Genomic DNA, 25,914 nt, shown 5'->3' on the forward strand with positions numbered 1-25,914 from the left:
AACTGTAATTTATTTACAAATTATTTTGCCATTTATGAATTTTATTCCTTATAACTAAAGAAAAAGAATAGTTGTAGGATAAAATGAGAGTTTCCTCTGTAAAATATTTTCCTTATGTTATTCTCATTAGTATTGAAGGCATCATTCATGAATATTCTATGTAGGATGAAAGCATTTTTAAGGTGAGTTCTGGAAATAGGTTTAATTTTCAAAACATGACTGTTCTGCATAGTTTGAGGTGTGTCCTGACATATGTATTTTCACTAAGTGTATCTTGCCTCTGAGCTTTCAATATTTGCTTTAATGTGACTGTATTAAGTCTTTGTTAATGGGTGAGGTTATTTTACTGTTTCTGTGTTAGATTTATGCTAAAAATTTTTTTAGCATTGTACTTAACTACAATGATGAGCAATATAATCTTGCGTGTGTGTGTGTGTATATATATATATAATTTATTAGGGACTATGTCTTTATTCCCTAATATACTTTATTTCCTAATATATACTTTTGATTTCATCTATTGAAGGATTTAAGATCACTTACCATATTATATATATTAAAAAATAGCTCATTTAAACAATACTAAGGCAGTTAAAAAGGAATCCTTCTATAATTAGTTCTTTACTGTAGCCTAGCCCTTCATTTAACTCTGGCTTCCTTACAAGGTAATGAAAAAAGGAAAAAAACAGATTATGTAGTGCCCTTCCCCCAGTAATTTCATCATTAGTTTATTAAATCATTTTCTATATTTTTGTCACAAATATGTGGTTCGTTCATAGAAGTTTTTTAGTTTGTTTTTCTTTTTTAGTGCTTCTTTGCAAAAAGGAATCATTCAGGTTTATCTGTCTGGGTAGATGTTCCCTAGCACAGAATGTGAGGAAAAGCTTATTGTGTGGATTTGTATTATCTATTGCTGTGTTACAGAATACCACAAAATTCTGTGGGGTAAATGTTAGAATAACATTTATCTCAGTTTTCATAGATCAGGAATTCAAGAGTTGCTTAGCTAGGTGACTTTCTGGCATAGGATTTCTCATTAAATTGTTAATAGTCAGGATTTTTTCTGGTTGCAGTCATCTGAAGGCTTGAATAGGCATGGAGAATCTGCTTCCAAGATGACCTGTTCAACAAGGAAGCTAGGCACAGGGGCACATACCTGTAATCTTAGCTGCTCTGGAGGCTGAGACAGGAGGATTGCAAATTTATCCCCAGCCTCAATAAGAGTAAGTTGCTGTGCAACTTGGATCCTGTTTCTAAATGAAATACAAGGTGGGGCTGGGGGTGTGGCTCAGTGGTTGAGTACCCATGAATTCAATCCCCAGTACCAAAAAAAATAAAAATAAAAAAGGGTAAGGGAGCAATGGAAGGTACACAGGAGTTATTAGTCCATAGCGACTGAAATCCAGCAGGGCTAAAACTGGAAGTTCCTTGATTAGGGCTCAAAATATGGGAATATTCTCTGATTCTTGGCTCCATCCTCTGAATATTTGATTTTTTTTCTTTAAACAGGTGACTCCTGCCTGCTGCTTTTTGTTATAAATTTGGAGTCAGAGTTGCCTTTTCAATTTATACTATTTATCCCTTTCAATTGCAGCTGGCTATTTATCTTCCAATATTATTTCTTTTAAGTCTTGATGAGCATCTTATAAATCTTCTTGGAGTCCATTCCATTATTCCATTATACATTGTCAATTATCTATGCCCATAAATCTTTTTGGGGAAGAAAAATGTCCTTCTTTACCTTAGACTTTGTGTGTGTGTGTGTGTGTGTGTGTGTGTGTTGCTGGTGATTGAACCCAGGGCCTTTTGCATGCGAGGCAGGAATTCTACCAATTGAGTTATATCTTCAGCCCCATACCTTAGACTTTTGCTGAGATATCTAGAAGATAATTTCTTAAGCTTCTTAAAAAGTCTGTTATTTGAGAGAATCTTTGAGGCGCATCCTTAAAATATTTAAGGGACCTTTTGTCTGACTGAACAGTATTCTGAGGCATCACCTTATTTTAGTTTATTATTTTTACCTCCTGGGTATTGAACCCAAGGGGGTTTTACCATTGAGCTACATCTCCAGCCCTTGCCTTGCTAAATTGCCCAGGTTGACCTTGAATTTGTAATCCTCCTGTGTCAGCCTCCTGAGTTGCTGGTATTACATGCATTTACCATTGCATCAGCTTGAGGCACCACCTTTGATTTCACTGGGCCAGTGAGAGTATTGGAAATAAGACACACACACACATACAAATATAGAGAAAATGGGACTTGGTGGACCAACTAAACTCCTGATGGGAAAGAGACTGATCACGTGAGGTTCTACATATTGATTAAACATCAAAAGGATTTACTTTGAGAAAGCTTCTTCAGGATAAACAACAACAAAGTTGTGAGTGGAAACAGCCTAATTGGGGCTTATCAGCTTACACCCTTCTCTCTTCTACCTCCAGGCAGTTTCTGTTTGAACACAAATCCATGAACCATTAAGTTCTGTGAGTGTTACAGAACCCCCTTTGAACAGATGTCACCAGTGACTAAGTAATCTCAATCAGTGCCTTTCCACTGAGAGTTCTGAGAAGGGCATTGCTTCTGCGTTGGGACTTTCCGAGAAACCTGTAATTCATTCACTGCTCCCAACAGTTTTATTAGAAAATTTACTAATTTTAGTATTGTCTGCCACCTGAGGATGCCTGGAGTTTTCAGAAGCAGCATGTTCCACCCGTTTCATGTTTTGTTTTGTTTTAAATATAATTTTTAGTTGTCAATGGATCTTTATTTATTTTATTTTTTTTTACATTTATTTATATGTGGTGCTGAGAATGGAACCCAGTGCCTCACACATGCTAGGCAAGCACTCTGCCACTGAGGTACAACCCCCGCCCCCGCACCCCCCCTTTCATGTTTAATAGTTCTTTTTTTAGTTTATTCTCTCTCTCGTATTTTACTTTAACAGCAAGAAGCAATAAGTGATATTGTAAACATTTGTCTAGAAGTCTGTTTAGTGAGATCACCTCAGTCAGTAGGTACATATTCTACTTTCCATGTTAATTACAGTGTTTCCACACTTTCTGGCAATGTTTATAAAAGATTTCCTTTCCTCCTATTTCCAATAAGTTCTTACCTGTGGACTCCTCAAGTGGCATTAATATTCTTATGAACAATGTCTCTGAGGCTCTTCAAGGCTTCAAGAAAACTTTTAAAAATCCTCTCAGTTTCTGCCCACTATCTAATTCCAAAGTTGCTTCCCCATTTTAGATTTTTCTTATGTCAATTCCCTTTTGAAGTACCAAAATCTGTATTTGTTATCTATTGCTGCCTAATTAGCTACTCTCAGAATATAATGACTTAAAAGAGAACTGTTTATTTTCTCAAAGTTTTTATGAATTAGAAGTTTAGGGTAGTTTAGAAAGGTTCTGGCTCAGGATAGTTTAGAAGTTGTAATTTAGACATTGACCAGGGCTCTGGTTATCTGAAAGCTTGAATAGGTTTGGAGGATCTGCTTTTAAGTTGATTTACATTACTACTGGTAGGAAACCTCAGTTTGATGTGTGGATTTCTCCATAGGGTCCTAGATATGTCCTTAAAACAAAGCATGTGGTAGCTGGGGATGGTGATATATGCCTGTAGTCCCAGCTACTCAGGAAGTGGAGGTGAGAGGATTGCTTGAGCCTAGGAGTTAGAGATTAGCCTGGGCATCAGAGCAAAACAAACAGCGTCTGGCTTCTCCTCATGCAGGTAATACAAGAGAAAGAGCAAGGATGTAAACATAATTCCTCTTATGATTTATACTTGTAAATAATATGCCTGCAAAAGAACTTGCAAACATATCTTAAAACTACCACAGGGCTCTTGTAGAAGGTTTCATGAAGAATCAAAGAGTGTTTTCAATCAAAATTTTATCAAAATGTAGAAACAGAACTTTAATTAAGTACTTAAAAATGTGAAGTAGTTGATTTTGCGTATGAGGACTTTGTTTTTGTTTTCTTTTGGTGCTGGGCAGTGAACCCAGAACATTGTTCATGCAAAGTATGCGTTTTACAACTGAGCTACGCCACAAGCCTGAGGGTTTTCATTTTCATGTTCCCTCTGACCCTGAATGTGTAATGCTAGTTACGTTTTGGTGAATATCTTACCTCTTTTTTTTTTTAATTAAGATGTTGAGGGACCTTTATTTTATTCATTTACTTATATGTGGTGCTAAGAATCAAACCCAGTGCCTCACACATGCTAGACAAGTGCTCTACTACTGAGCCACAACCCCAGCCTGCATTTTTTAAATCTTATGCTTAAACGTACATGTTCATGTACACATATGTATACAGAGAAATAAAAAAAGAATCTTTTAATACATAATTTTGTAGACTGTATTTTAATGATTTCATTCATTCAGGAAAGAGGATAATAAGTGCAAGGAGCAGAAAGACCATAATAGGTTTGGAGATGAATTCTAGACTAAAATTACATCTTGCTTTCTCTTGTTCTCATTTCATGCAATGTATAAAGCTGAATCTCATTCAGGATTTATTATCAAAGTTATTGTCCCTATTTTCCCCATTGGCACTGTTTTATTTTTCTCTCTCTTTCCAGGCTGATTTTTTTTAGCCAAACTTTTGAAAAACTTTTTTAAAAAGTAAATAAATGTTGAGATTGTCAGAAATATTCATTATTGTAACCATTTGTAAGGTAGGTAGTTATGATTGGATAAACTCAAATCTCTGACTGGATTTTTTAAAATAAATTACAGATGAACCATTACTAGTAAGCAATGAAAGTGAAGATGATGAGATTTTCCTAAGAAGTAAAAAACGAAAAGGAAATGTTTTAGAATCACCTGAAGTGAGTCATTCAGTAATTACAATAATCTAATCATTAAAGAATATTTTCTTCCCTTGAGGATTTTGTATAACCTTTCTCAGTCTGTTTATCCATTTGCTTACTTTACCTAGGATCAGAAAAATAGTGAAGTTGATTCTCCAATTCATGCTGCCAAAAAGCGCAGGTTTCTTAGAGTAAGTAAATAGATAATGTATAATAATTTAGATTCTTTTAGAATAAATCTTAAATGTATGTATAGGTAAATATAGTTATATTTTATCTATAAGTATATGGGTAACAGGAAAATTGATACTATATCTGATGTGATTAGAATTTCTACCTTTGTTGGGTGCAGTGGTACATGCCTGTAATCCCAGTGGCTTGGGAGGCTGAGACAGGAGGATCACGAGTTCAAAGCCAGCCTCAGCAAAAGCGGGGTGCTAAGCAACTCAGTGAGACCCTATCTCTAAATAAAATACAAAATAGGGCTGGGGATGTGGCTCAGTGGTTGAGTGCCCCTGAGTTCAATCCCCTATACCAAAAAAAAAAAAGAAGAAGAAGAAGAATTTCTACCTTTTAGTTTTCAGAGCTGTATTTATTGTAGACTTTTCTAAGCATAGTACTATGTTAAAATGCTGGGGATATTATCAAGAATATATTCTGTTAGGCATGGTAGCACGTGCCTATAATTCCAGTGGCATGGGAGGCTGAGGTAGGAGGATCCCGAGTTCAAAACCAGCCTCAGCAATTTAGTGAGGCCCTAAGTAACTCAGTGAGACCCAGTTTCTAAATAAAATACAGAAAAAGGCTGGGGATGTGGCTCTGGGTGAACACCCATGGGTTCAATCCCTGGTACCAAAAAAAAAAAAAAAGCTACGTACTGAATGCTAATGATCAATCTGTTTTAAGTTAAAAATTGTTTCTGTGAATTGAAATTATTTTGATAAACTATTGATTCTTTTGATGGGCTTTATATTATAAGAGATGTAGTGGTAGGTCTTGGAGTCAAACTTTGTTATTGTTATATTGATTTCTTGGTTTCAAAGGATTCCTGTATTTTCTAACAGATTTGATTAGTTTTGGGGAAACTCTCAAGGATATTTAAAGGAAATTAAACTGAAAATAAGAGTTTATTAAATAATTTGTGATACTAAATTGAATAAATATATATGCTAGTATTATTTACATAACCTGATTTGGTAATTAGTATGTAGTATTATTTAACTTATTGGTTTTAAAATTCTTCAGTATTATGTGTTTATAACAATAATCTGAGTTGTGAGATCAATTTTATTTTCCTAATTTTGGGCCAACTACTTAAAAATATGAAAATGAAAGCAACAGTCCTTGAAAAATGCAAGATAAAACAATTCAAATATTTTTGCTTATGTCAAAATTTTGTTGCATTTTTATAGTCAGAATTATCATCTAGTGATGAGGGTGAGAGTTTTCACAGACCACATTCACAATTAGAAGATTTCAAGGACTGTAACAGGAATGCCAGAAGAGGCACCAAAGTCCAAAAGACACAGAGTCACCTAAAGGTAATCTTTTCTTTATTTTACATATACATATTTTATTAGTAAGGATCATTGGCTTCTATATTAAAGAAAGTAAATTATTTATACATTTTTTATAGAAAGATGCCACAGTTTCTTTTTCTTTCTTTTTTTTTTTTTTTTTTTGTACTAGGGATTAAACCAGGGGAATTCGACCACTGAGCTACACCCCCCAGTCCTTTTTATTTTTCATTGTTTCACATTTTGACAATATCTAATTAAGTTGCACTTGCTGGTGCCTCAGCTTTCTGAGTCACTGGGATTACAGGCGCACACCACCATGCCCCACAGAAAAATCGCACAATTTTTTAAAAAGTATTTTGCTACCAATCTTGTTTTTTTTTCCCTGGAATTAAAATCTCCAAATGTGATATATTTTTTTCTCCTTTGTGTTGGTACTTTGTCTTCCAGTGTTGCATTACTTTAAATTTAGTACAGGGCCCTGGGTTTGATCCCCAGCAAACCCCTCCAAATTAAAAATCTATTTTCAGAAATTAAACCGTGAAAAGAAACTATTTTCTCAAGGGTGTTTTCTAATTTATTTTAGCATATAGCTAGGAAGTTTTTCGATGATGAAGCAGAACTTTCCGAAGAAGATGCAGAATGTGTTTCATCAGATGAAAATGATGAGTCAGAAAATGAACAAGATTCCTCATTACTAGGCTTCTTAAATGATGAAACTCAACTTTCACAGGCTATAAATGGTAAGTGTTATAATGATGCTTTTTAAAAAATGGTCTTTCAGCCAGGTGTAGCGTGGTGCATACCTGTAATGCCAGCGGCTTGGGAGGCCAAGAGAGGAGGATGGAGAGTTCAAAGCCAGCCTCAGCAACAGTGAGGCACTAAGCAACTCAGTGAGACTCTGTCTCTAAATTAAATACAAAATAGGGCTGGGTATGTGGCTTAGTGGTTGAGTGCCCCTGAGTGCAATTCCCAGTACCAAAAAAATTTTTTTTAAATGTTTCTAATATCATTTAAATATTTTAATTCATTTTCAAAGAAACTAGACATTAAAGGGAATTAAATTTGGTATGTGCGTAGTATTGGTCATTTTAATTTAAATTCTGTTAGTACTTGCTTTATTTTAGACTTGTTTGTTTATAGGCTTCTGCCTATTTAGAATAATTCTCTCCGGATTGATCTCGATGGCCTGTGTGTCAAAGGTTCATTTAGCTAATATTTAATGTTTGGTAATATGAGGCACTTGGGAAAGATGGCAGTGAATAAGGGGACAAAAAGTTTTCTGTATTAAACATATTTGAATGGAAGGAGATAGAATATACATAACAACTAAATTACTCAGTGTATTATAAGATGAAATATTTACATAAAAATAAAAATATAGGAAATTGGACTGGCTGGGGTTGAAGGTGTTAATAATGGACAAGTTGCCATTTTAAATAAAGTGATGAGGAGTAGGCCTTATTGAGAAGATGACATTTGGTTAGTGACTAGAAGAAGAGGGATTGGGTCTGGAGAATATAGCTCATTTGGTAGAAGGCTTGCCTAGTATGCACAAATCCCTGGGTTCAATCCCCAGCACCACCAAAAAAAAAAAAAAAAAAGAGGGATTTAGCAATGTGGATTAATAAAACCATCTGAGAAAAAAAGCTAAACTTCACTGAATTTGCCAAGTAAGGGAGATTTGGTTTCAGAAAACATGTCTTCAAGCAGTGCCTTGAGCATATTTTGTATATCAGACATTTTGAGTTAACGATTAAAACTGGCTATAACAGAAGTGAGAAATACTGTGATACGCTCTTCAGTATTCTGGTCTTTCACAGATGTTGTCCTTTATTCTGCTCATGCAGTCTTTGCTAATGGTTTACAACAGCAAAGTTTCCCAAGTTTAAAGAGAAAGAAGTATAAAGTTCTGATTATCCTTAATACTAATATGATTTGCAAAATAAGATTTTATGCCTTTCATGCTCATTAATCGTAACCAATGTGGTTTTTGTAGGTTTACACCATAATCTTGGTGGTAGAATGTTGATTTAAAGATAAGATAAATCAGATACAGTCCTAAAGTCTTTGTATCCATTTGTTTTGAATAGAAAAGCACTATCTAAATCATGTTCACCCAACTAGATGTCTGATTTCAGAAGCAAAAGTCCTGAATTTGCATTTTTGAGTAACTGTTTTTCAACATATTTTGTTATGTATTACTATCATTTGAATAAAATGTTTTCACATTGTTTGAATCATTAAATATGAAGTCAAAGTTAAATACCAGTTTTTATTTAAAATAATTCTATTTTATCTTAAATTCTTACCTTTTACAGATTCTGAAATGAGAGCTATTTATGTGAAATCTTTGCGTAGTCCATTGATGAGCAATAAGTACAAAATGATCCATAAGAAACATAGTAATGTAAACATTTTCTCACAGGTATGAACTATAGAAATAATAATGGAGAATTTCTTGATGCTGATGTTGAAATAAATTCCTGTTAATGATCTCTTAATTTTGTTCCTAAAGCTGGGCTATTAAGGCTATTCAAGATTTCTGCCTAGAGACAGGAAGGTGGATTAAATTAGTTCTTGAGGTCCCTTTTCGGCCCAATTGGATCAAATTATTCTTTAATTTAATCCAATTAGAATATACTTTGAAGGGGCCTAGGGATATAGCTCAGTTGGTAGAATGCTTGCCTCGCATGAACAAGGCCCTGGGTTCAATCTCCAGCACCATTAAATAAAATAAAACAAAACAAACAAACAAACAAAAAAACAACAAGCTGGTTGTGGTGGTGCACACTGTAATCCTAGCGGCTCAGGAGGCTGATGCAGGAGGATCTTAAGTTCGAAGTCAGCCTCAGCAACTTAGCAAGGTGCTAAGCAACTCAGTGAGGCCCTGTCTCTAAATAAAATACAAAATAGGGCTGAGGATGTGGCTCAGTGGTTGAGTGCCCCTGAATTCAATCCTTGGTACAAAGAAAAAAAACCCAAAGAATATACTATGAAAATTTTTTCTAATTAGGAGAATGTTTAAGGGAAGTGAGTAGAAATGTATCATCTGTTATTTAAAAATTTGATTTTCATATCCTGTTTCTCTTAAAATTTTAATTTTTTTCATAAAATATATTCTAAAATCTATAGGTCATCTTTGACTTATGGATAACATTTCTGTATTCATAAATTGTCATATTTGGTATGATAATTGATTATTCATATCTCTATACTTACCATGTAAGTATACATACATTTATCTCTATGCACACATTTATGGTATAGCACTCATTACATTTTTATTATTGGTTACTTTTCTGGCCACCCTCCCTAGACTATAAATTTCTAGAGGGTAAATCAGTTCTTTATACCCCAAGTTCTTATTTTCCTTCATAAAGAATGTACGAGTATGTGTTAGATGAATAAATTACTGAGTTAAGGAATATGTGAAATGAACATTCATGTTTAAAAGAATATGTAAAAACATGCTGATTATATGAAATAAATTTTATTTTTATTTGTGTTTTTCTTGTAGATTCCTGAGCAAGATGAAACCTATTTAGAGGACAGTTTTTGTGTTGATGAAGAAGAGTCTTGTAAAAGCCAGTCAAGTGGAGAAGAAGTTTGTGTCGATTTTAACTTAATAACTGATGATTGTTTTGCAAATGGGACTAAAAAATATAAAACCAGACGTGCAGTAATGCTAAAGCAAATGAAGATGAAACAAAATTGTGCACGCTCAGAAAAGAAATTATCCAGAATTATTTTACCAGATGATTCAAGTGAAGAGGAAAACAATGTAAATGATAAAAGAGAATCTAGTGTTGTGGGTAACACAAGCACTGTTAACAAGAATAAACAGGATTTGAATTTAGAGCCTTCTGGATCTTCATTGCAGCTCCGAGTTCTTCATAATACTATAGTAAATCAATCACCAAAGCAGAAACAACGGACATCACTTAATTCAAAGGATACAGTTTCTGAAACATTGGACTTCAGACCTCAGAGCCAAAATCAAATCAAATCTACCTCACCACCATGCACTACTATTGCATCACAGAAAGAATGTAGATCATTTCCAACTCAGTTAAAGGTATGGATCAAATTAAAGGAAAAAAACCTTCATATGTTTACCAGAAATGTTTTTCTTGGGTTTATCTTAGTTTTGTTTTTCTGTTTTTGATTTTTTTCTTTTTCTGTGTTTTGTTTTAAATAATTAGGTCAAGAAAAATTAGCAACAATATTTTGAAGAAAAAAATTTCAAATTAGCAAATCATATTAAATTATATTAATAATTCAGAGAATGCTTAAGTTTTAATTTTTAAGTATATTAATAGTTTTCTTAATAGTACTCTGCCAGAAAACTTGATAATTTTATTAAAAAACATGTAGAAAAATAGGGCTTCCTATAAGGTGAAATGAATAGAAATTATGTGTTCAGAACTTGTTACAAGTTTAACTTTTCCCCAAAAGACTGTGGGTACAGAACTTTTTATTAGGCAAAGGGGTGTACAGTCAGTACCTGGTTTCTCCGCTTTATGTTTCTTTACAGATTGTTGATAAATAGTCCAGTTTTACCTTTTCCCCATCTTTCTTTACTAAAAGAAATACTAAAATCATTTTCAGTTTTTTAGAGTTTATAGTTACAGTAATTTTGCTAAATAGGGGTTGATCATAGTAATAGGAATCCCTTAACTAAGTATTTATTTATTTCTGTATCACCTAGGAATGAGACTGAATGTTGACTTTTTAAAAAATTAAATTTTTAATTGGCATAAATAGTTTATATTCATTGTGTATAATGTGTTTAGAAATATATATACATTGTGGAATGGCCAGATTAAACTACTTAAAATTATTTATAATGGTTGTAGTGAGAACAGATATACAACATATTGTTATTTACTATAGTCACCATCTTGTGTAATAGGTATCTTGAACAAGACTTCCTAGCTAGCTAAAATTTTGTATTATTTGATCTACATCAGGATCTACATCCTTGCCCCACTGCCCTGGTAAATAACATTGTACTCCGTACTTCTTACCGGGATGTTCTAGTCCACTCTAGGCCTTCGAAGCAACATGTCCCATAGTGTCCACATAATTGTTCCCAAACCATAATTGTTTCCAGTTCCAGTTGTGCCCTGCTTTTTTTTACAAAATTATTTCTTGAAGACATAATTAAGATTAAATTGACTAGATTAAATCCTTGGACTAGACTGGGGAACAAGAAAATGCTTAGCTTCTTTGAGCTTCAATGTCTTCATCTGTAGTAATAATATAGGAACAGATTGGGTAATGTGTTCACAATACTTTAGGAACCAGGAAGCACTGTCATTTTAGAAAACATTTCAACTTTGTTATATCCTAACTGAAAATTAGATGTAGGCTAGTAAAACCTTAAGGACTATGAAAAAGTTAAAGTAGATTTTGACAGAAACTTGTTTTAAATTCTTTTCTATTATTTAATAGAGATGCATATAGTAGGATGCTTCTTTCTTGAAATTAGGAGGGGAAGGAATTCAAGGTAAATTTGAGAAAATGGCAAAAACCTTCAGATATTTAAATATTAACATTTGCTTTCTTACATATTGCAAACAGTATTCCTTGTCTGCATTTGCCTTTTGTTTTTAGTGTTTTTTTGCCCTATGAAAACACTTTTTTTATGTAGTTCCTATTTTTTTTTCCTTATACTTCATGTCTTCACAGTCATTTTTAGAAAACCATACTTACTCTAAGATAATTAAATACTTCCAATATTTTCTTTCAGTTCTCTAGAGGCCAATTCTTCATTACATTTATTTTTATAGTTTCTGAAATTAAATATTAAACATATTTTAAAGATTATTTCTGAGTGATTAAGATGTCTATCTTAGTTGAGGATATAAAAAGCCAGAAAGAGTGTTGCTCTCCCACCCTTACACTGACAACAAAAAGCCATATGAACTACAAAATCATAATTTTTCTTGAAACCAGTACAAAGCTGTAAGACAACCATTTTAGGCTGATATATGAGGAAGGACAGGTAGACCTAAAGACAGACTTGCAGGTTTGGGACAATTATGGAATACCATTAAATCTAGTAAGAACTCAGCTAAGAAATTAATGAATTGCAAAAGGCAATGCATTTGCATTAGCATTTAGAATTTCTGTGAGGTGTAAACACAAGGAGGATTTGCAACCACTTTTTGATTCCATAGACTTGTCAGTTGAGAATCCTTCCTGGTGCAGGCCTTCAGGAAGTGAGCAGCAGTTACTGTGGAAGAGGCACCAAACCAAACCAAACTCTAAGCCACTGGGGGATACTCTTTGGGGTTTTCTATACATAAGATGATGTTACTACCTAAAGTCATGTGATTTGAGGTAGTTTACATGTTATTTTCCAATTTGGATTTTTTCCCCCCCTTGCTTGATTGCTTTGGCTAGAACTTCCAGTTCCATGTTAATAGAAATGTCAAGAGTGGGCATCCTTGTCTTGTTAGCTATAAGAGAAAAGCTGCATGATGTTTGGTGTGGGCTTATCATAAGTGGCCATAATATCTATGTGTGGAAGTTACCTTCTATTCTTGATTTTGAGTGTTTTTATCATGAAAAGATGTTAGATATTGCCAAAGACTTGTAATGTATCAATTGAGATGATTGTGGGTGTGTCCTTCATTCTATTAATGTGGTGTATTGATTTTCATATATTGAACTACCTTTGCCTTCCTAGTATAAATCTTCCTTGGTCATGGAGTATAAATCTTTTAAAAAGCTTCTGAATTTGATTTGATAGTATTTTGATGAGGATTTTGCATTAATATTCTGAAGAGATTCTGATCTGTGGTTTCATATAGTATCTTTGTCTGGCTTCCATATTAGGATCGTGCTGACTTTTTTATTTATTTATTTTTGTTTTCTATTTATTTTTTTTTTTTTTTAGTTTTCAGCGGACATAACATCTTTGTTTGTATGTGGTGCTGAGGATCGAACCCGGGCTGCACGCATGCCAGGCGGGCGTGCTACTGCTTGAGCCACATCCTCAGCCCCCTTTTTTTAATTATTTATTTATTTATTTATTTTTGTTTTCTATTTATTTTTTTTTTTTTAGTTTTCAGCGGACATAACATCTTTGTTTGGTGTTGACTTAATAGAATAAATTAAGAAGGCCTTTCTTTTATTTTTTGGGAAAGGTTTAAAAAGGTTGGTGTTAATTAATTCTTCTTTAAATGTTTGGTAGAATTAATCAACAAAGCCATCTGCTTCTAGACTTTTCTTTGTTGAGAAGTTTTTTAAATTACTAATTTAATCTCTCCTTCTATTGATCCAATCAGATGCTCTGTTTATTCTTTTTTCCCCCCTCTGTTTGTTCTTGCATCAGTTCCATCAATGTATGTGTTTCTAGGAGTTTGTCCATTATCATATAAATCATCCAATTTGTTGGCATATGTTATTTTCTTTTTTAAAATATTTTATTTTTTTAGTTTTAGGTGGACACAATATCTTTATTTTTACATGGTGCTGAGAATCGAACCCAGTGCCTTACGCATGCTGGGCGAGCACGCTACCACTTGAGCCACATCCCTAGCTCCAGTTGGCATATGTTATTTTCATTGTATCCTTTTATAATCCTTTTTAGTTCTATAAAACTTGAAGTAATATCCCCGTTTCTTGCTACTTTTAGTAATTTGAGTCTTCTGTTTGGCCTTGTAGTATAGTTTGTAAAGGAAAGGAAGGCTTAGTACTAGATACTTCCCCTTCAGTGTTAGAACAATAGTTTCTTTACCAGCATCTCTCAGTAGTTTATGTATTTTTTTAACATTATAGACTCATGAACTTTCAACCATTACAGATTGTTTTGATGTCCCAAATTTGGCCATTGAGACCCTTCTTCCACATATCTCCTAAGTGCTTTGATAGGGCCCTGGTAGTCTTTGATCTTTTTTTTTTTTTGTATTTGGGAGTTGAACCCCAGGGGCATTTTATTGCAGAATTCTATTACTAGTCATTTTTTATTTTGAGAAAGCATATACAAAGAAGTCTTGCTTGTGCTTGTGTGCCTTTCACCCTGTTTTCTCCCTTGTACAACTGTAATATTTAAGTATGTATATTAAATATACATATTTAAAAATTTTTTTAGTTGTAGATGGACATACTACCTTTATTTTAATTATTATGTGGTGCTAAGGATCAAACCCAGTGCCTTACACATGCCAGGTAAGCATTCCACCATTGAGCCACAACCCCACCTCAAACATAAATATTTTTCATTTTATAAATATATATATATATATTTATTTATATATAATATTATAAATATATGTATTTGTTTTTCCATTTTTTGAAATATTATATATGAATCCCTTTAAATAGATGATAGCATTCATTTTTCTCCACCTTGTTTTTTCACTTAAATATATATATCCTAGGATTTACTTTATAGTAATATAGTTGTTTCTAATCTTTCATTCTTATAAATACGCTTGTATCAAATAGCTGTGTGTATATCTTCTTGTATTCTGACAGTACTGCTTTGGGGTGGATTCTTGGAAATGAGGTTTTTGAAAAGGTAAATGCAGATATAATGGTGCCAGATATTGCTAACTTCTCCATTGGGGTTTTACTGTTTTTTTTTTTTTTTTTTTTTTCCTTTCCACCAGCAATGTAAAAGAATTCCTGATTCTTCCAGATCCTCATTAATAGAGAATGTTATCAGTATAATGAGAATTGGTGTTTTCATGTGTCATTTCAAGTTGTCATTTTTCTTATTATAGCACCATTTTCATAGTATGTGTATTTATTTATTTGATGTGGTGCTGAGGATCAAACCCAGTGCCTCTCATGTGCTAGGCAAGTACTGTACCACAGAGTTACAACCTCAGCCCTCATTTTTCATTTTTTAAAAATTTGAGACAGGGTCTTGGTAAATTAGCTAGGTGCTTGCTAAATTGCTAAAGGCTTTGAACTTGCAATCTTTCCTGTCTCAGTCTCCCGAGTTTCTGGGATTATAGGCATGCATCACCACACCCAGCCCTTTATTTTATTTATTTTTATATGGTGCTAAGGATAGAACCAGAGCCTCACCAGTGCTAGGCAAGTGACATACCACTGAGCTACAACCTCAGCCCCTGCATTTCTTTTCTGAGCGCGTTTCAAATTGTTTGAGGTTTGTGTGTATTGTGTACAGGATTTTGGTACAGGCTCACAGGACTGAAGGGCTAGTTTGTGACTACTGATTCTGATAGGATTTTCCCCTCCTTTTCAGATGTCAAGATTGACTGTTTTTTTCTTTCTGCTTTTGTGGAATAGATTTTATTTCTTATTAAGCATTTATACTGTTTAACTGTGTTTTGGGTAGGTGTTTGGACAGCTAGTACTATGCATCTTTTTCATGTAGTGTCTCTGAAAAGAAAAGGTAATGGTCCACAGGATTTGGTAGAATTTTTCTAAGGGAATCTGGGTTTGTTCTGCCTTAATCAACTTGTAGAACTCTCTTTTTTTGGTATTGGGGATTGAACTCCGTCATTCCAGCACTGAACCACGTCCGCAGTCCTGTTTTGTATTTTATTTAAAGACAAGGTCTCACTGAGTTGCTTAGCGCCTCACCATTGCTGAGACTGGCTTTGAACTTGGGATCTGTGCTGGGGATGTGGCTCAGGCTGTAGCGCGCTCATCTGGCATTCGTGCGGCCCGGGTTGATCCTCAGCACCACATACCAACAAAGATGTTGTGTCCCCCGATAACTAAAAAATAAATAGAAATTAAAATTCTCTCTCTCTCTCTCTTTAAAAACAAACAAACAAAAAAAAACTTGAGATCCTCCTGCCTCAGCATCCCCAGCTACTGGGATTACAGGTGTGTGCCACTGTGCCCAGCCTAACTTTTGTTTTTGACTTCTGTGCGTTCCTTACTTGCTTTTCAGCCAGTTAAGCATTTTAATTCCCCCGCCCAGTGCTGGGGATTGAACCCAGGACCTCAAGCATGCTATGCATGTGCTCTACCAATGAGCCTTCATCTCTAGCCCTTAATTATCTTTTAAAATATGTTATTTAGAATTTAGCTCAGTGGCATTGTTCTTGCCTAGCATACATGAAGCCTTGGGTTCTTTACCCAGCACAACACTGTAACAAAACAATGTTATTTAGGAGATTTAATTGTTTTCAGATGAAGACACTTTTTGGTTATCAAAATCTCCCAGTTATTTTTCAATGATATCTTGTCTAATTTTCTTATTATTTGAGATAAACTCAAATCTGCTTTCAGGTTATTATTTAATCATTTTTTTTTAAATCTCTAGCTAGGCTAAAATTTAGAACAACTTTACTTTTAAAAACTTATTTTCCTTTCCTATTCATTGTTAGGCTTTCTCCTACTTTAATTACATCTTATTGCTCTTGGCTTTTGTTTTTAATTATAGCCTTACAATGTTTTTTGAGTTGTAAAAATGGGGACTTGTTCTTTAATTACAGTCACATTAGACTTGTTGAAGGAAAAGACCTGAACATTATCAGTAAGAAGAATCAGCATGAGATCTGAAAAGTCTGTGACACTAATACATATTTAACCAATTTGTGATCAGTGTTTTCTCTTCTTTCAGGTTTGTAGTACTTTGCAGGATTCTAGAATTTCATACGGTTTCAGTTCAAGACCACATTTGACTGAGATGCATAGTTCTCTTAAAATTCCACAGGAAGGAAAAAGAACCTGTATTCTTGTAGACAGTCGTGAAATCACTTCTGGTGTAGAAGTTATTTCTTCCTTAAGAGCAATCCATGGGTTTCAAGTAGAGGTATGTCCTCTTAATGGCTGTGATTACATTGTGAGTAATCGCATGGTGGTGGAAAGGAAGTCTCAATCTGAGATGTTAAATACTGTCAATAAGAACAAGCTCATCGAGCAGATCCAGCACCTACAGAACATGTTTGAAAGAATATGTGTGATTGTGGAAAAAGACAGAGAAAAAACAGGTTTGTATTTTAAAATATTTGTTTAGGAGCCTGAATAGGAACTTGACTATTTTATTATTCTACTGTCAAGCAATAGAAAACTCTTAAAATATAAATACTTAACTCGATGAATGTCATTTCACATTTTAATGCCATTATGTTTATCATCAGTTGTTGTAATTAAATGAAACCTATGAGAACTGAAGGCAAGTAAAGTCAATCATGACTTCAAGAATCCGAGAGAGGAGGGCCTTAAATAAAGCAGCAATGGAGAACAGAAGTAGGATCAAAGAGATGCTTAAGAGTCAGGATTTGTAGGAGTTGGTTGGAAGAGTTGAGAATTACTCTTACTTGACCAACTTCTTGGTAACTGGCCAGTTAGGTAATGGTGCTGTTTATTGCAATATGATTATAAAAAAAGCAGATTTAAGGGGAACTCAACTTTGAATGAACATGAAGATTAACTTTGCAATTGGTCATTGAAATGGGTGCTAAGATAAATTTGGAAATGTCAAATTGGAGTTACAAATTAGGGAATTTCTGTGGTTATTATTTAATTGTATGTATGGGGAGTTCCAGAGAATAGTGAAAAGATCAAAGGAAATGGAATCCAGATGTGTTGATTTCAAGTTTCTTGATGGGGATGTGGCTCAGTAGTGGAGCATTTGCTTGGCATTCCTAAGACACTGGGTTTGATCACCAGCACTGCTAAAAAAAACAAAAACAGAACAAACAAACGAAATCCAGCTTCTTTATAGCTATGTGATGTTTGTTACCTTGATAGATCACTCCCTCTGATGAGTAAGTATTAACCATATACTTGTAACACTCATTTTATCATATTATGAGCATTAAGTGAAATCATGTAGGCAAAAGCCATTATGGACAAATTGAAGACTTACACACGAAACGAAATAGTATAGTTTATGTAAAACATTGATTTGAGAATTAGGCAACTTTTTCATCCTCCATACTATCACTGGTGAACCATTTGACCTTGGATAAGTAAATTTTATCTTTCAGTTAAATTAAGGTTTTTTTTTTTTTTCTCCTTTTTAATTTAACAAGTGAGGGATAAAGGAATTAGATTTAGAACAGAGAGAAAGTAACATAGAAAAAAATTATATAACCAGCTTCTTGGTTAACTGGCCAGTTACAAAATGGTATAAATGGGGTGGGCATAAGTGGGGAATGCCAAAAACAGGTTGTACCTAGAATATGGAAAAGAAAATGAACAGGAATGTTAGGCTAATAAATTAATGATGAAGTAACATTAAAATGGGCATGCAGGATATTTCTGTAGTTTACCTTTGGAATAAGTACATGAGATAATTTTTTTATATTAGTTAAACCAATAATTAAGGAGCCCTTCATCTATGCCAGCAATAAGAAATTAATAATATAGCCTTGGTCTTCAAAAGTGAATTATCTAGAAATATAAATTCTCCCTTATATTTTCACCTTCCTATGTTGATTTCGGTTGAAGTTCTCCTTAATATCTCTTAGATATTAGAGAGTCACTTTAAAACGTTTGCTGTCAGTTTCTCATTAGTAGAATGTAGCACTAGTTTGTTCAATGCTATAGATCTTGGTATTTAAAAAATATAAATTAATGATTCTACTTAGTGTTAGTTACTAAATTTTATATTTTCCTAAACATGAAATATTTAGGAGACACATCAAGGATGTTCAAGAGAACAAAGAGTTATGACAGTCTGCTGACCACCTTAATTGGTGCTGGAATTCGAATTCTTTTCAGTTCCTGCCAAGAAGAAACTGCAGATTTGCTAAAGGAATTGTCTTTAGTGGAACAAAGAAAGAATGTTGGTATTCATGTTCCAACAGTGGTAAACAGTAGTAAATGTGAGGCACTTCAATTTTATTTAAGTATTCCCAATATAAGTTATATAACTGCATTAAATATGTGTCACCAGTTTACATCTGTGCAAGAGATGGCTAACAGGTATGTCTATTTTTGTAACATTTTATAATGATTACTTTTAAATGATTCTTAGAAGCATTTCATAGAATTTTAATATTTTCAAAAAAGACTCAGTGACCATTAATAAACTGTTTTTTTGTTTTGTTTTTGCCTGTTAACTGGTACCAAGTATTGGTTAATTCATGAAGATGAGACACTAATTGGGGGCAGTGGGGGAGTAGGCCTTGCCTTCAAGGTGCTTAGAGCTCTATGGGGAGATAGACAACAGTTTGACCTTGCATTCTAACATTTCTGGGCCATTCAGTTCTGTAACTAGAACATTCAAGTTGAGAATTATACTAGTTTTGCTTGTTTTAAAGTGCCAAGGATCAATCCCAGGACTTTGTGCATGCTAGACAAGTACTTTTTTCATTGAACCATACCCCTAGCCTGGTTTTTGATTATTATATTGCTTGCAGAAGGATATATTAGAACGTAAGTTTATTTTAATTAAAGGTCCATAAAAGGTATGGTGTCTTAGTTAATTTGGGCTGCTATAATCCCATACACTGGTTGGCTGACTTACAAAGAGTTGTAGAGGCTAGAAGTCTGAAGTCTAGGTGGCAACATGGTTGGGTTTTGGCAAAGGCCCTCTCTTCTGGGTTGCAGTCTACTGACTTCCTGTATTCTCTCGGGTAGAAGCAGAGTTAGTTGGGGCCTCTTTTAAAAGGGTGCTGAGGACTCTTACCCTTATGATCTACTTACCTCCCATAGTCCCCACCTCCAAATATCATCTGTGTTAAGTCATCCCACTGTTATGCTAATGAAGTAACTGGCACAGAAAGGTTTGTTTAGCCCATTTTGGAGATTGAAAGTTCAACAAGCACAGCAAAGGCTCTGTAGTGATTCTGTGTTACCTCAAGGAGTGGATAGCAAAGGCAGGAGCACATGATTTTATGGAGCACATGATTTTCTCTCCCAGGTACAGGGAGAGAAACAGGGATCCTACAATCCCTGCCAAAGGCAGTGCTGACTCCAGGAATCTAAACTTTTCCCACTAGGCCCCACCTCTTAAAGGTCCATACCATCTTCCAGAACTGCCGCCTGGAGGACCAAGTTCTCTACACATGAACCTTTTTTGGGGATGGTAGTAGTAGGAGACAGAAACCAGCACCATCAATTTGGGATCAGAGTTCCATCACATGAATTTTGGGGAGATAACAAATATTCAGTTGATTACACATATTGAAATCATTAATGCAGATGATTTTATATAAATGAAATGTTTTTGTTTTATTTAACTAATGCTAAAGACTTTATCAGTCGCATGTGTAATGCTCAGGAAGATGTGATTTTTCTTAAATGCTATTTGGTGTTCTTTAGGTAAGGTAAGAATATTAAATTTTATAAAAACCAAAAGTTATAGTATGTTTTTGTCCCATTTATTTTTCAGCTCACCTCAAGAAATCTCCACCTGTGCACAAGTAACTCATCAAAAAGCTGAGGAGATCTATAGATATGTTCACTACATATTTGATACGGAAATGTTACCAAATGATCTTAAAGATAGATTGAAATCTGATACATGATCAGAGACTACTCAAGATAGTTATTGTACTCTCACAATTCTAAATGCACTTCAGTAATCATTGCTGTGGTTTGTGCCAGTTTAAAATATGTAACAGAATATTTCCTTATCACTTAAAGATATTTTGTGTACATTTTTATTTATGTAGATTATACAAATTATTTTAAAAGAAATTCTTTAATGCTTAGTAAACATTTTGACTAGATTATGAAATTAATTTCTTTATTTAATAAATCAATGTTTTGTTACAGGTAATATTAAGGAGAAAATAAAAGCTGAGTGAGATGTGTTCTGGGATTTTCCCTGTCATTGTTATTTCTTAGCATGAATAGTATCCATGTCTACTGCCAACTTAGTGGTCACAAACCATTATTCCTATATATGAACTATAATATTGCCAATATTTTAAATGTACTGGATCTAAACATATATATTGATAAGGTTTAAGTGGTAGGTGTCTTGTCAGATCAATGACCCAGTCCAGTCACTAGGAAAGTAGAAAATTTAGATAGGGCAAGGGGATGGAGGGGAAGGGAAGGGGAACTGGGGTAGGAAAGACAGTGGAATGAGATGGACATCATTATCTTAACTACATGTATGAAGACACAAATGGTGTGGTTCTACTTTGTGTACAGACATGAAAAATTGTGTCTATATGTGTATTATGAATTGAATCACATTCTTCTGTCATATACAAGTCAAGTATATTCAACTATTACTTTTGTTGTTGAAATATATTCTAAGTGGCATAAGAGCTTGAACTTAGTATTTCTTGTGTGTGTGAAGGGGGTGGATTTCCCTAGGGATTGAACCCAGGGCTACTTTACCACTGAGCTAAATCCCCTACCCCCGTTACTTTGAGACAAGTTTTCACCAAATTGCTTAGGGAGGTTTATCTTTAATCAAAGTAGATTTATTTATATAGAATAGAAAAAAAGCGATACTTTTTCCCCCCATGTATGTATGGTACTAGGGATTGAATTTAGGAACATTCAACCACTGAGCTACATCCTTGTCCTTTTTATTTAGAGACAGTATCTCAAACTTGGCAATTCTCCTGACTCAGCCTCCCCTCCCAAGTCCATAGGATTACAGATGTATGTCGTAGTACCTGGCTGGAAAAATTTTTTTGAACAAGTTATTGAATGTATTTGGTTTTCACCCATTATGTTTGTGATGTTATTAATTTAACATGACTTTATGTTTTTATTTCGAATATAAATTAGACTCTTAAAGTCAGTCTAGAAGAACTAATAAGCAGCAGTCTCAATTGTGTCCCTTTACTATTCATCTTTTTGATTACTAATCTTATTATTTTAATCCTTGAGCCTTTTAAAGTCTTTTGCATTTTTGCTTTGTTTTCTTTAGAGGTTACTTATCTTACCTTAAACATTATTAATTTACTTTATGACCTAATAGAAATGGGACTACCAGGAACCTGGCAGGGTAGGATACCAAAAAGAAAAAAAGAAAGAAAAAGAAAAAAGACGACCAAAGTAGAAAAGGACACTGAAGGAGTTTAGACTGGACATAGGGAATATGAGCACTGAGAGTAAGACTTGTGTTCTGGGTCAAGTGTATGCCATTCCCAAATTTTTTGTTATTAGATTTGACTTAATGTTATAAAATACTTTTGTGTCATGGATTTCTTAACTTCTAATATATTACGGTAAATTTAAGCAGCAGAATGTAATATCAAATATTGGCACCTAAGTTGTAAATGGTATTTTTTTAGGGCCACTCTAAAATAAACCTTTTATATCTTTCCTTTCCTTTATTCCATCCTACATCAAATAAGAGTTGTGGGAATGGAAATAATTATAGTAGTTTAAAGAAGAAGGGTAGTCCAATCATGGTATTTTTAAGTAATCTTTTAAATTTTTTTTAAGACGTTGATGGGCCTTTATTTTATTCATTTATTTATATGTGGTGCTGAGAATCAAACCCAGTGCCTCATGCATGCTAGGGAAGTGCTCTACCACTGAGCCACAACCCCAGCCCCCAAGTAAACTTTTTAGAAATGCTCAAGTAGAAAAACTTCTACTAAGAAACTTAATCAGCACCCTTAACAAAATGTGTATTTGTTTTCTTTCTCTGATCAGTCAATAAAACAAAAATAAAAACAACCTGGAAACAAATACTATAAAGACTAACTTTATTTGAACAGTTAGGAATGAATGTGTACTATAACCAGAAAGAAAATATTTTTATGTCAAACTTTGAAACATAATGACAGAATTACGCTAAAATGTTATTTCTAAAGAGCTGTAAGTAAAAGAAAGGATGTTTACTATGACATAATATTCATTAACTTGGCTCCTTATAATGGTGGATCTATTAACTTGTATGTCTGCAAATGAAAGCAGGTTGGTAGAATGCAGCAGCATCTGTTCTCTAGTAAAATATTTAAAAATCAATAAATTAAAGTTACATTGGTTTCATAGGGAGATCATGAGAAATGAGAGAAATGTTAAATAGTTTAAAACAATGCATAATTTAAACATTAAATCAACTTTGGTGGTGACAAATGCTGTAATTTTTCATGAATTCAGAAGTCATTAATCCACTTCTTTCATCTTCCCACCTCCCCTTTTTAGGGTAGCAAGACTTTAAAAAGTGTTATTTGGGACATGATTTTATCAAATCATTAAAGTAAACAGACTTAGATGCTTATAAGAAACTTGACTATATTTTAATATTACAAAACACACAAATATATAGCTGTGTCAACAAGCTGCAGCAATGAGGAATATTCTACAGGATATTTTAATACAAACATGAAACCTTTGGGGAAAAAAATCCATATTTTCATATGAAGCTACATTATGAAAAAAATGCTTATTCACCCAATGGAGATACAAATATACTGTCTGCTTTATGATAAAAATCATTAAATCATTCTCATTTTTACTATTCAGAATCAGTATTTGAAAAATAATCATCTTTTTCTTCTTCATCTGAAGGTTCCATAGCATTAGTTAAAAGTTTTCCAATACCAGATGTGTCTAAGTCTGTAAGGAGATATTTAATAAAAAGGATTAATACATATCCAAGTAATTTTAGTGAAAATTGAAAAAGTGTAAGGAACTAACTCTTTGGAGCTAACAAACAACAATTTCAGGATTGTTTAAATAAATATTACCAAATAATAGATGCCTTATTTACAAAATAAATTACCTTGATTAAACAGGGTTTTTCTTGATGTTGGAGTTGAGAAATTAGTTTCAACCTATAAAAGAGTTCACATTTATAGGTAAGTGGTACCTACTTTGATGCCTCCTCAAGCATAGACAAAATTAAGTATGCTTAATACATAGTATAACAGTTAAATCACTTGATAGTTATTTGTCAAAAGCCTAATTTTATTTTGCATTCATCCAGGGCAAAAATCACAACTTGTTCGATGTTGTTTCTCATTGTTGGCAAACATTACTATAAGAAAACATTACAAACTAATGCTACATACAATGGCTAAAGGATAGTCTATATGCTTCGAAAGCTAATATTGAAGTATTTATTTCACTTAAATCCTTGTTAGTAAAAATATATTTTATCATAATCAAATAACTGACTATAGTAAAAAAAAAAAATAAGTCCATATTTGGAAAACATTATACTATCAAAGTATTAGTTCCCCCTACCTCAAAGTCTTGGCTTAAAATGGTGGTAACATGCAAATTTTTAAGTGAATTTTCATATACAAGGTTTTTCAAAGTACTAGCCACAATTGGCACTCTTTGTGCACACATTTGAGAAGCACTGGATTGGAGAATTTAGCAAGAATCAGTTTACTGGAAAAAAAGACAAATCTTACACTTAACCATTGAGCCACATCCCCAGCCCTATTTTGTATTTTATTTAGAGACAGGGTCTCATTGAGTTGCTTAGCAGCTCACTAAGTTGCTGAGGCTGGCTTTGAACTCATGATCCTCGTAAGCCACTGGAATCACAGGTGTGTGCCACAATGCCTGGATGAGTCAAATCTTTAGACTCCCATTCATTCCATGGCTTTCTCCCCCTAAGGATGTGGGACTGTAGAAAAGGAATCTTAAGGATCACTAAGGAGTCTATCTAGTTCATTTATGGAGTTCAAATTTCTTTGGAAGAACAAGAGTCCCCAGACTGATTTTAAAGCAAGGTCCCAGTGAAATACCTACTATTTCCTGTGTATAAGTGAATGCCAATATTTAGAGAGACTGAGAGAGGAATTATATTCCAGCCAGTATGAAGCATAAACATTTCAAGTTAAGTTAGGGAAGAAAAGGAGTACTTTCAGGGAATGAATGTCCTGTCCCCATAAATTATTCTGCAAGATTAGCTTTGAGGAAATTTGAGGTGAATTAGCTATTCTAAAATCTTGCTACTTATTTCTGGTTATCATTAAGTAGATGAATCTGAAAATCATCTGAAAATTATTTTAAAGCTGCATGGAAGCTGATGAAATGTCTTCTATAAAAATCATGATTTAATTAGTCTGATTATTCCCTGGTAACTGAATAGACACTCTTTTTACTCATTCTTACCTTGCTCAAATGTTTGGTCTACGAGTTTCCATCTGTAATCTTACAGTAGTTATTTAGTTATCATGGCCACATATTAGATTTTAAGTATCTGTAGGGCATGGACTATTATATAGCTATTATAATATGTCATATCTTACAGGGTTCTATAGATAAATGTTGGATAAAATAATAAAAATACTTACCCTTTTTTTCTTAACATTGCCCCAGACAATGCCACCATTACTTTTATGATTTTTTTGCATACGATAAACATACTTATCACAATCATTCCTGTTTAAATACAAAATAATTTCAAGTCAAAATTAACTATAATACTTTTAACTTCAGGCTGAAAAGTAATCGTTAAAAATCTAAAATCTATTCAATCTTAAAAAAAAGTAGATTTTCACCCGGTGTGTTGGCACACAACTGTTAATCCTAGAAGCTTGAGAAGCTGAGGCAAGGTGGATTTGCAAGTTCAAAGCCAGCTTGGCAACTTAGGGAGACCCTGTCTCAAAAAAAAAGAAAAGGTTGGGAATGTGGTTCAGAGCCCCTGGGTTCAGTCCCAATTACCAAAACAAAACAAAACAAAACAAAAATCAGTAGTTCACTACTGAGAATGTACACCTCTTCCAATTATGTTTGGTTTTCAATCAGCTCAGCTTTT

General features: G+C 33.7%; 2 protein-coding genes across 6 annotated transcripts in view; one reads left to right on the forward strand and one right to left on the reverse strand.

The window, feature by feature from the left end:
- Positions 1-22,883, forward strand: part of Fancm (FA complementation group M) — a 57,586-nt gene extending 34,703 nt beyond the window's left edge. For both annotated transcript variants that reach the window (XM_046461665.2, XM_046461668.2), the window contains 9 exons: positions 4,736-4,827; positions 4,938-5,000; positions 6,222-6,350; positions 6,913-7,069; positions 8,648-8,754; positions 9,847-10,404; positions 16,888-17,257; positions 18,908-19,199; positions 20,611-22,883. In XM_046461665.2, coding sequence (XP_046317621.1) covers positions 4,736-4,827; positions 4,938-5,000; positions 6,222-6,350; positions 6,913-7,069; positions 8,648-8,754; positions 9,847-10,404; positions 16,888-17,257; positions 18,908-19,199; positions 20,611-20,746 — 1,904 coding nt within the window. In that variant the 3' untranslated portion in view covers positions 20,747-22,883. The remainder of the gene's footprint in view (positions 1-4,735; positions 4,828-4,937; positions 5,001-6,221; positions 6,351-6,912; positions 7,070-8,647; positions 8,755-9,846; positions 10,405-16,887; positions 17,258-18,907; positions 19,200-20,610) is intronic.
- The window catches only part of Mis18bp1 (MIS18 binding protein 1), a 37,573-nt gene continuing 34,542 nt past the window's right edge, over positions 22,884-25,914 (reverse strand). For 3 of the 4 annotated variants that reach the window (XM_046461595.2, XM_046461596.2, XM_058584509.1), the window contains exons 15-17: positions 25,451-25,538; positions 23,923-23,974; positions 22,884-23,756 (exon numbers count right to left, since the gene is read on the reverse strand). In XM_046461595.2, coding sequence (XP_046317551.1) covers positions 23,656-23,756; positions 23,923-23,974; positions 25,451-25,538 — 241 coding nt within the window. In that variant the 3' untranslated portion in view covers positions 22,884-23,655. Of the gene's footprint in view, positions 23,757-23,922; positions 23,975-25,450; positions 25,539-25,914 lie in introns of those variants that run through there. The other variant, XR_009228344.1, reaches the window with a different exon arrangement.

Source organism: Marmota monax, unplaced genomic scaffold (assembly GCF_021218885.2).
Source record: "Marmota monax isolate L192 unplaced genomic scaffold, Marmota_monax_Labrador192_F-V1.1 WCK01_AAM20220418_F8-fsc00001, whole genome shotgun sequence".
Taxonomy (NCBI): domain Eukaryota; kingdom Metazoa; phylum Chordata; class Mammalia; order Rodentia; family Sciuridae; genus Marmota; species Marmota monax.